General features: G+C 31.4%; 1 protein-coding gene across 1 annotated transcript; it reads right to left on the bottom strand.

The window, feature by feature from the left end:
• Window positions 1–1,854: 1,854 nt before the first annotated feature.
• Window positions 1,855–11,677, bottom strand: LOC148596836 (C-type mannose receptor 2-like). The gene is made up of 9 exons (XM_088563541.1): window positions 11,523–11,677; window positions 9,215–9,268; window positions 8,545–8,630; window positions 6,942–7,017; window positions 5,833–6,054; window positions 5,501–5,580; window positions 3,947–4,034; window positions 2,252–2,465; window positions 1,855–1,945 (listed from the first exon to the last, which is right to left on the bottom strand). Coding segments are annotated over exons 1-9 (933 nt in total). The 5' UTR covers window positions 11,635–11,677; the 3' UTR covers window positions 1,855–1,944.
• Between the last annotated feature and the right edge of the window lie 667 nt (window positions 11,678–12,344).

Raw genomic sequence — 12,344 nt, 5'->3', positions numbered from 1 at the left:
TTTATTCTTTTGTTGTCTCAACAACGGTCGGTAAATTATTGTTTTATTGGAATGGATGTGATCTAATTTTTCAATAATGTTCAATATTTGGTGTTCGAAGATGTTGTTAAAGGAAGATCAAGGTGGCACATGTCAAATTTTATTTCCCTTTTTCTATTAAGAATCATACAAATTTGAAACAGAAATGCCTCTATATTTTCAGACATTAAAGGATACATTGGAACAAAGATTTGAACGGATTAAGAGACTTTGAAAATCAGGCAAATTCTATGATATGGGTGGCACAATTCATTTTTTTTTTAAAGAATGCAATTGTTTTGGAAACAAATCCTGTCATGTGCCACCCCTTACTTGGTTTTTGCATGAAAACCCTCTTAAGTTTTCACTGTGCCACCAAAATCATAGGATATGCCTGGATAACTGCTTTGGGCAACTGAAATTAACATTATGTGAAACAAAAATCTCGCTAAATCATGTTTTACGTCATCGACCGAGGTAAGAACCGATATTGCTGCATGTAAAAAAAACTGTGAGTTGCAAATTGGATGTAAATAGTCATTAAATTGATTCAAACCTAATCCGTACGATGACGTATCTTCCTTAAATTTAATAAACGCTTTATTTTTTCATTGTCATACCAAAGAAAGTTTAGATGCAGAACATCTACCATACCTTACAAAATCGTATTTTAAGTTATTACTAAAATTTATGAAACATAACAATTTCATGTACAAAAACTGTGATTTGCTTATTGAACTCGGTGCTTCTAATCTTACATTTTAAATTATTGTCTATTGGCGTTTTTAAACTTGAAAAACGTTTAAAACGTGATACAAGTATGACATTTTTATACCCATAGCGAATATATAAAACAAAGTGATACGTTTGTTTTACATCACACAAATACATCATTGTTATTGTTCACTGAAGCTGTCATTTCATATTTTAAAATGATGAGAGTAGTACTGTCTGATTTGTTTAAGTAGCACTCCAGTTAAGAATCATGCAAAATGTGATACATGGGTAAGAAGCATACACATTTTTATTTTTGATATTTTGTTTGAATTCCCATAGTAAAGAGAAAATAACATTCTGTTGTTCAAATAGCCCGTGATCTAAAAAGGAGATAAAAATTATATAGAATGTACTATATATTTCAATATTAAGGGACATAACTCTGTAAGTGACACTGAAATACAATAGAGTCTACTGGATCTTCAATGTTGATTATCTCCGAAGAACAGGCAGATTTGAATGAATGACTACACATTTCATAATATAGACCCATAAAACATATTGATTAAAAAAATAAAAATATATAGTTTTCTTTTGGATGGGATGTATCACATTTTTTAGATTTCGCATGATTCTTACAGAGACTACTTCTTCACTATATATGATAATGTACAGACGATCATGCACATGCCTGAATGTTTATGTTTATTACTGCAATTTTTGTAGTTTTAATTGATTTGTTCTTACGCATTACTCTGCAAATACTGTATATTTCAACGTTATTTATTTAACCTATAAACCCATACATATAGCCACATCAGCGGAGTTTTAACAATGGAAAAAAACTAGGAGAAATATACAGTGACAGGGGTCTTAACCTTACCCTATGGGGCTTTTAAAACTGTTCGACGTACATAGTGTTTCAGTTAATTACGGTCCAAAATTTTTATGTGTGTGTGTGTGTGTGTGTGTGTTTGATAGGCTTCTTATCAATTAAATTTTAATGTGTGTGTGTGTGTGTGTTTGATAGGCTTCTTATCAATTAAATGTGTCTTCAATAACGTCTTCGTTAAACATCATTGATATGAAAACAACACAGCAACAAATAAAAAACACAAATCACACAATGAAACAAACAAAGAAAACAATTATTATTTTATTGATTATTTAAACTTGATTTCTTTTTTCAATCACGTGACCGTCGCATCTTCTGAAAATGAAATATTTTCATGTAATTAGTACATACATATCACGTGTTTTGACAAATTCAATCGTTTTCCAGTAAGGATTAATAAACATTTTAAATGAATAAATCATTAAAGATTTTAAACAATATGCGTTTTCATATAAAATTTCATGAATGTAAAAAGCATACAGTAATATGCATGTAATTATAAAAAAAATGCAAACAAGAAGGGGTAATTTTTACTATCATGAACAAAATTAAAAAGACGTAGCGGACATTCACAGTATATAAATTTGAAACGTATATTTAAACTATTTTGAAGAATATTACCAAAGTCTGCCTTGGCAGATAAAATGGTTTTTTGAATTGCATGGCATATCTGCCCACTTCTTCTGCCAATTTGCAACGATACAATGATCTTTACAGCTAGCCTCGTTAGGGTTACCAGGCTTCCAGTTTGTATAACTGACAAGTTCTGTAGAAGATTCCCACAAAAACTGAATTTCTTGTTTTTTATCTCTCAGTCCTATCCAGGGTTTTATACCTGAAAGCACAATGAACATATAACATACAGCATCATAGTATTGGCTAAACCCTGTATGTAAAATACGCAGATGCAGATGAACCTCTCTAAACCCAACCCGGAAATTAGAGACACATGGAGCCTTTCTAGACTGAATCCTAAAACATCCAGAAGCCTTTCTCAGGCAGACCCTTTTTTAAGTTATTTTATATAAATTAAAATGTATTTTAAATTCTAAACCGAAAACCTGACAAAAATTGGACCAATTTCAAAACGGTAAAACATGTCTACCAAACCCCGAATAGTCCGGAAGTTTTTTTTCCAGACAAATATATAAACATTTTTCGAAATGAAATAATTGATGATAAACAGCAACCACACGCAAGAAAAACGTTATCTGAAAAAAAGATTAAATATAAGAAGCTACAACATGTAGTGTATGTTTCATTTTCTCTGTTAGTACACCCAATACTAGATAAACTAATAACTGATACTTTTTATGACCATTCACATGTACCCAATACTAGACAAAATAATAACTGATACTTTGTATGACCATTCACAAGTGATTGTGGCGGATACAGTGTACGACAATTCACAGGTGTTTGTGGCGGATACAGTGTACAACCATTCACAGGTGTTTGTGGCAGATATAGTGTATAACCATTCACAGGTGTTTGTGGCGGATACAGTGTACGACAATTCATAACTTTTTGTGGCGGATACAGTGTATGACAATTCATAGTTTAAGGAAATCTACAAAAACAAATTGTAATATAAACCGCATAATCCATCTAAACAAAAGGTATTTTTGCTCTGCCTGCTCTTATTTGATTGAGTTAGTCATAATATGTGTATGTTCATGTTATTTGTAGCTTATTGTCAAACGCATATAATATTGTATTTGATGTTTTAAGACTCTATACAGCAATGCATGTATGTGTTAATATGACATATTATGTGTTAATAAACGTTTTATTTTGAACCTGAAAAAAAAAACCTTATTCATGTCTAAACTGAACGAAATATCAAATTTCAAAAAGAATTTTTTTAGACAGGTTTCACTTGAATGTTTGTTCAAAGAAACAAGGTTTGTCTCTCTGATAATATAAAACAAACTGTTAAGGTATAATTTGTAGATAATGCAAAAATAAACTGTAATCATGTTTTTTGTAACCTTGAAAATATATTAATGGCGGTGAAAATACCACAAAATTATCTTTGATAAAATTAGTTGAAAAACTATCACGTAAAACAGCTTTCTTTGTTTTCCAAGTCTGATCTTTGTCCCTGGATTACATTCCTTTGATTACCGCTATAGCCCTGATTCCCTTGATTACTCTTTGAGATTCCTAAATGTATTTCCTTACACACTTAGTAAAACAAGGTTATAAAAGAAAACTAAATCAAATGAATTTTGAGAAAAAATAAGTGTGAATTCTAAATATCTTAAGGGATGGGCATGACCATCATCATCATTTCATATTAATAAATATAACTACCTTTACTGATTGATTCGTAGGTGATGTAATCATCTGTAATTGAATCTCTAGGTTCTGCGAGAATAGCTCCCATCTTTTCACAAGTTTCCTAAAATAAACAATTGATTGACCAATTTTATTTTCAAAAAGAAATACATAAATATATATATATATATATATATATGTATATATATTTTAGAGGCGAATCCGATAGCAACAATGGTACATACAAATGCTAGAGTGTAATTTACGCATCTTTAAAACAGCTTTAAAACATATATTTTCCCCGTTTCAAACGGAATACACATATTTTCAGTAATTTTCGACAATGTACCTATATTGTTTTTATCCTGTTAGGTTAATAGTTTTGTGCCTGTGTACATGTTTAAAATAAAATTTTAATATGCATATCCCCTTAGGAGCCCCGATCGTAAAACCGGAAGAAAAAAAATTAATACACATGGCGCATGGGAAACAGACGGTAAAGAGGGGTGTATTGAAATGAACTGTAAAACTTCCCCGCCATTCTTATTGATATTTGTCACGTGGTTTTCCTTTGTGTGTTCATTCTACAATCTAATTCCACGTAAAACTAATTGTATGATTATCACAATCAGCCTGACCTTTACATAGAAATGCTCTGAAAAGTAACCCTTTTTTTTCTTTTTTCCCCATTTCGGCAAAGCACTAGAACATAACGGTATTAAATGCTAAATAAAGTTATAGTTTTGAAGCACTGAGATCACGATTTCAGCCTGACAGGAATTCATGTTTTTCGGAGCTTTACATTTTCGGGGTGTTTCGTATATTTTGTCACTTATAGGCCTTTAATGTAACTATAATGGTTTTCAATAACTGTTTGAATTCCGACATTTTCGTTCGTGTCCGACATTCTATAAGAGCAGAACTATCTAGCTGTTAATAAGTAGCCCCAAGAAGTGTCAAGAAGCTTCAGGAAATGACAAGAACTATCATAGGGTGTCTGGAAAAAAGCAATGAGAGAGTGAAGATACCAAAAACATATTTTGAAATATATCTATTTATTCAACGGTGTCTGCTTACAGGTTAAAACTGACTCAGATTTAAAAAAAAAACATGCATTGTATTATGACAATATTCAATAGAAAGTGAAATTCAAACAAAACTGTTAGCTTCAGTTTAAATTGGTTAATGCACCCACACCACAAAATAGTAGTCTCGTGATGTAAATACAACACAGTTAGTTTTCATGTCATTTGATTTTTTTCGAAGGACGACGATCTACTAAAGTCATGTATTGTCTTTTTTTTTGTAATTTATTTTAGCAAATTTATTTTTATTACTTTATCAAATCGTTAAGCAAGCTTGGCAAAAACTTACTTGTTACATTCTTTTAAATACCAGTATACATGTACATATACCACACATTCCAGATTTCGCTTTGTTGTACACTTTTTATAAAGAGTAAGCTCTCATCCTCAGCAAAAGAACCAAGTACGAAGAGTAGACAGTTCAAGATTAAAGCATAGTTTTTTTTTTGTTATTTTTTGAATATTAGAAAACATTGAACTATAAAAACAACCAAGAAAAACATACCTTTGCGCCTTGCCATGTTTTGAGTATCTTCGAGAACCAAAAACAACTTTCTCCTTTTTGACACCAACCTTTGGAGCATGCTGTGAATATATAAAATATTTAAGTGTTAAAGATAATTAATTTTGTCTTGAATATAAATTTTTTTCTACATAAGGGAAAGACACTTGTAAACTTAGGCTTTTATGAATTTGATTATGAATTGGATAAGTGTTCGGTAATTAATTTTAATGTTACCCTTATTCAAAAGCATTCAAAACCATTTGAGATTAATGCACAACTATATGATACACATACACTGTAATATAAATTATTATGTTCATAAATAGACTTACTGAGCTTGGCCTGACAAACATAATTCTTTTTCCATTTGCACGGAGCATCGACCCACTTTTTATGCTTTTGATTCCAATTAATAAGTACACAATCTTCTCCTTTGTTTGCATTATTTGGATCGTTTGGTTGCCAGTTTACATAACCCGCTTGTTCCCCTGATGATTCCCATACAAATTTTCCTTCTTCTTTTAAATCACTCAGTCCAACCCAAAACGTGGTACCTGAAAGAAAAAAAAAATTTTGCTAGCTAGTTCTAGACAGTTTTTAAGGCAAACTTAAATTTTAATCAGAATGATTTTATTTTGTAAAACAATATTTAACATCCAAAGACAAATGTTTATGATACCTGAAAAAAATTTGTGAAAATTATGGTGACATTTAGTGTCCCAAGTAATTGAGTTAGGAAGCAACCAATTGATTTTAGAGTGAATAGGCTTAAATTTGTGTGAATTATGTTTTGATTTTTGTGTTTCAGACAAATCAATCAGAATGTTATTCATTTCTTTAAAAAAAAATGCTGTAAAAACAAAGATCTGTAATTACGATAGCTGTAAAGACATTTTTTCGAGCTCATAATTTCTATGTAATTGGTAAACGTAAATTTCCGTTCAAATGTTATTTTCCTTTATGCATATAACAATGCTGTAAAATCAGTTTCAGCCAAAAAGAAATTATACCTAAATTTTTTTTTTTTTTTCGAGCTCTCAATTTGTGCTTTCAGGAGACTGCTGTAAAACAATACCAACCCAAAATATGGCACTAGAAAAGACATTATTCCCTATAAAACCAATTTCAAGCTCTAAAAACTAGCAACATTATTGCCAACAAATGACAGAACTTTCACATTATAATTTGTGATAGGTTTCCTGTCAGAAGTTTTATCCTGGATACCATTTCTTTTGATTTCCGCTAACATCATTGTATGCGAATAAAAAAAAATTAAAAATGTAATTCTAAAAGAACATGTAAATAAATTAAACTTTACGCTTAAAGTCGCGGCTTAAGGAGGTAGACCTAAGGTAAGGGACACAACTCTTATAAATAGACCCCGAAAATGTCCAGACTACTAAACATGTTATTACACAAAACGATAAAAAAATATACTAACCTTTGCCGGTTATGTAAGCATCGATTTCAGAGTTCCGTGGCTCTGCCAAGAATGCACCCATACTTTTACATTTTTTCTGTAAATTTTAAAATATAATAAGTATTTTGAGGCTTTTGTTGTCATATATGTATGTATCGCTGTTATGTAGTATCATTTTGATATAGGCGCTTTGATACCTATTGCCAGATTTGTCCATAGAATGGTAATCACATGTAACTAAGATATAGTTACTCATACTCCGGTCGTTGTATATGCATTTACACTATATAAACAGTTGCATACATAACGTAGAATAAGTTAGAAATCTATATTGTCATCAAATTGAAAGTTTTAGTGAAAGTTCTTTTAGTAGATATTTACATTTTATTGTGAGTTGAATGAAAAACTACAAAAAGATGGCAGGCCAAATGTGTTAATAATTTAAAACGTTATATAGCCTATAATATGTTCATGATATACAACATTTACGGTACTTAGTACCACTTGTCTTATAGTTTTTCTATTCACTCTCTGCTTCATTGGTTTCAGTCACTATAATCTTTGTTATCAAAAGGTGGCGTTTCTGTCATGACATTAAAACAGTCATGCTAACTTTCATGACGTTAGTTTTTAAAGTGACCCGATATAATTCGAACATTTGTCTCCTAATGTAAGGTAATGGACTAAACCCAGGCTTATATGAAAAGTACAGAACCTGGATGATCGTGGCTACATTCTCTGCTTTCTAAACTATGATTGATATTTAAGTACACCTTTAATACGAGTTAATAAGCAACAGCCTTCATCCGAGCATTGCAGTTATACATTGTTCTTACGTTTGTGAAATCATTGAAAAAGGGGAAGACAGCTGAAAGGGGGAGATAGGATAGATAAACAGTTGTCCATTTTTATATAATAATTCAGCGAACCGAATCAAGTATACTATAAATAAATGTTTTTTTTTTACTTTTTATTTATTTACTTATTATTTTTTTTATTTTTATTTTTTTAATGCATTTTCTTTTATTTTTAAGTACTAGTCCATATACAATTCAGACAATGTCAATGGTAAAGTGATTCATGGTAATGAACGACCCACCAAACAAATGATGCTTTTTCAGTCTACATACGCTATACTTTCATATAACGAAGACCTTTTCTGCATTCAAATCTGCACGTTTTAGAAAATCACCCATTTTTGCCACACAAATCAATTACATTAAAAGTAACCAAATCAAGAACAATTACTCATGTTAAGCGCAAATTCCATATACAATCTATATTTTTTTTTCTCAGAAACGCAACAACCAAATGCCAAACTAAGACTGGTTATGTGATCAGTATCTGTCTCTAAACACGAAATAAAATTGAATTTGGTGGGTTTTGACACACATCAATCACCTTCTGTCTGATTTTTAGAAAAAAAAAACTGCTACTTAAATTAATATAAAGGCTATTTTTACTTTGAATTCACTACCCGTAGGATACCTATTCTGTTTAACTGAACCTTTATCGTTAGCCTCGCTTGCGTTGCTTTGTTTGGCAAACACAAGGAATTGGTTATTATAACCAATTTCGGTTTCTTCTTTAACCTTGTTAGCCAAACAAATTAAACTATATTTACCTTGGCATCCTCCCACGTGTCAGTGTCCTTGGAAAACCAGAAACAGTCTTTTCCATGTCGCTCCCAACCTTTGGCCGTAGGACACGCTAAAAATACAAATAACTTATTTTAACGATAATAATGAGAAAATATTTTTGTTTACACTAGACAAACAGCTTGATTGTAAAAGTTCGTAATTAATGACTGAACAATTAACTATTTGTTTTTAATACTTAAAGTGGTTTTTTTCGGACGATACGTGGAGTTAAGTTTGTATTTCTCTTTGTATAATACGACGAAAGCTTGTAGGAAGTATCTTGTTTCCCCACAAACATTTGTACTGAAACAACCGACCCCATTTAGACTTGATAAATATGTTCAGTTTAGACAGGTATTCGATTAATTGAGGTTCAAAATACATGCAAGTCGATGTGGTGAGATTTTAAAAAAGTGTCTGGTTTTTATTATTCAGGGTTCGGTTAAGGCAGGTTTAACTGTATATACTAATCCTTATAGACCGAATGGCTTGGTTATTGATAGATAATATTGTTCAAATTTATCTCGTAAAGGGTAGCCCGGATGCTGTTTTCACAAGATAGATTTGAATGTACACAACAGCTAATGTTTCCTTTTTTATGTTATCCTGAATACCAACAAATATACAAAATGGTTCCTATTTCTATAACCGTACCTGCATAAGTTGTACTTGTCACAACTTTTAAATTCGTGGGTGACAATGTCTTATCTAATAAAGAAGAATGTATGAATAAAATGGCAACACAAAAAAACACACAATATTTAAAGATAGTTATTACTTTTGTATTGAAAACTGTACTTATTCATTGACAAGGTAAATTTGGTAACATATTGCCGATTCAAATAGCTTGGTTGATTGGCTGGTTAAGTTTGATGTATTATAGTACAGAGAGTTCACGCATTTCCGAAATAGAATGATTGATCAATCGAACAGACCCTGCTTTGTACGAGACCGAAACACATAGCCAGTTTTACTTTAACAGTATCATCACTGTCCATGTACAGACCACAGACTCGACAGTAACGAATCAATTGTAAAATGTGTACCCCATAAGCTGGAGATGGTGGTATATATCCACTAAGGATAAAAGGTTTACAATTGAGAAATCAAATTCATCAAGTTTGTCATAAGTGTCGATATCAAATGTCCTGTCTGAGCTCTCTGTAGTTAGGTTAAGGTATTTATCAGTTGTCTTTTTAACTTTAAGTTCCATGGACCCTTTTGTGCTAACTGTAGGATAGTCGACGAGCATGCGTATCGCATGCTCCATATACACTTCCTTTTTTCTACCCAAGCCCTACCTCGTGGAAGTGTACATTGGGCATGATCACCAACTTACTACAAAATGGTCTATTGGGTATGCTAAAAAGTTCTTAAACAGATAAATCTATTCAAATCATTCTTGTGCGGACAAGAACATTCTGTAAACATCTAAAAGAATTACCATTATTCTATTTTAGTAACAAGTAAATTCCAGAAAATGTCAATTACTTCTAGGCAGTCCAAGGCACATTAAACAATGAGTACAACAATTATTAAATATGTCGAGAATATGTATTGTGAATATGTCAAAGAGACAAGTTTGTAAACAAATCAAAGAGTAATCAAGGTTATAGCGGTAATCAAAAAAATGTAATTCAGGGACAAAGACCAGACATGGGATTAAAATATATACACGACAAGGAACATAAAGTAACCAAAATCATACACACAAAGTAACAAAAGCAAATGCGCAACTCGGACTCCACAAAAAAACTGGGAGCATGGCCCAGGTGCTCCGGTAGGGTAAGCGTCTTCATAATTTATGAATATTCAACAATATAATTGTCCATAATTATTGCGTACAGTTCGCAACAATAACATTGTTTCGGCTCTATCTACGAATGCCTGGCAGAGAAGCAGTAACTACCAAGTTTAAATTCAGGTGGGCCTTATTAAAACAGTGTAAACAGGTTATACCCAAATATCTTGATTCTGGAAAGGCAAATACAATTGAACCACCATCTTAATTACAGTACTACAAAACATATATTATGAAAAAGACCTATGAAAAGATTAAATATGATAAAATCTTTTCTAATCTATGCATAGTTTCTATGAAAACAATTTTTACAACATCTAAATTTGCAAGGTTAGATAGCTTAATATCCAAAGACAATTTCGTTGAATAACATGAAGTATTATTTTATGAAAATTATGGTGACATTTAGTGTCACAAGTAATTGAGTTAGGAAGCAACCAATTGATTTTATAGTGACTAGGCTTAAATTTTGTTCCCGTGATTTTTTTCAGTATTAATTCTGATCTGACTTTTTTTCTTACACAAGCCTGTCCAGGACTTACCTAATTGCTAATTCTAGACCCGTTATAAGCTCTGTATAAGTTAGATTTAGGTATGCGGCAGAAGGAAGTGTATCAGTTGTCTCTTTAAAGTTCAGGTTTAATTATTCCGAATAATTCTAATGCGAACAGGAACATTTATAACCTTACATAATCGTTTTGCCTTTTTACAATTTTATTTCAAATTTGATCATATACCCATCCCTAAAAATCAAATGGTTGCTGCATCATTCTAGTTTCTTACATCAAAATCACGTACAATCACCGTAAATATTTATAAAAGATTATTTCTTTTGAGGAACGGAGAATAATTATGGAATATCGTAGATTTCAGGCCAGCTGGAAAATCTAAGATTTAACGTACATGCTATTTTCTGTTGTGACGTCATTATTTACTATTAGCACCACACTCACGCTTAAAACTTTTGGTGAACTTGACTCCTGAGCATCACAAATGTATATACTTCCAATTTACTTTTTACTGTCGCACACTTATTCATTATTTTTAATTAAGTTTGATTCGAGTCATTTCAAAACATATATTATTATCGTTATATATAACCAAATCCAGTTTACTAAAATTTTCAATATAATATAATATAATTATAGATTTTCAACTTACCTGAAGGATGTTTAAGTTCTACAGCTTTGGTTTTATATTTGTCTGATTGAACTAAAAAAATGCAATGCACCAATGAAATGACAGCAACATGCATTCTGAATGACCACACCATCGTTACAGCTTAAAACGAACTTCAACTTGTTGGTGAACAGATACCAATTGAATAACTTTTGTGTTTGAATGCATTGAAACCTTATTTATACTCTTTGGAGGTTAACATGTGGGTAATTACAAATTCAAACAGTGAGTGACGATTTAAAATATAAAAACGCATTGAGTTTTATTTTAGTAATGCAATCATTCATTTCCCTTTACCCCAGGGTTTGGATTTGTGATTGTTACAATTATCAAACGAATGTTTAAAGAAGAAAAAAAAACATGTATCAGGATTTTTTTGTAGACTAGACAGTTACTGCTAAGCTTTGATCTAGAATGGAAATACCTACCAGGTGTTTACCGCCTTCTCAGATTAACCGTACTTTAAAGCACGTTTAAAGCGTACGAATTATAACAAGTTCAAATGTCACATCTGTCTCCATTTTGAGTGTACTTGATGTTATCATCTTCTTGCTTTGCCTTATTATGTAGCACTCCTGATATGAATCATGCAAAATGTGATTCATGGGAGAAAAACCTACATATTTTTATTTTTGATATTATGTTTAAATTTCCACAGTAAACAGAAATTAACATTCGGTTTTCCGTATAACCCGTGCTCATAGGAGATAAATATTATATAGAATGCACTGTAGATTTATAGATTAAGGGAGATAATACAATAGAAGCTATTGGATTTTAAATGTGGATTATCGTCTAAGAGCT

Source organism: Perna viridis, chromosome 15 (assembly GCF_037379345.1).
Source record: "Perna viridis isolate PV_CMFRI_1.1 ecotype Kerala chromosome 15, ASM3737934v1, whole genome shotgun sequence".
Taxonomy (NCBI): domain Eukaryota; kingdom Metazoa; phylum Mollusca; class Bivalvia; order Mytilida; family Mytilidae; genus Perna; species Perna viridis.
This window is presented reverse-complemented; position numbering and strand designations above follow the sequence as displayed.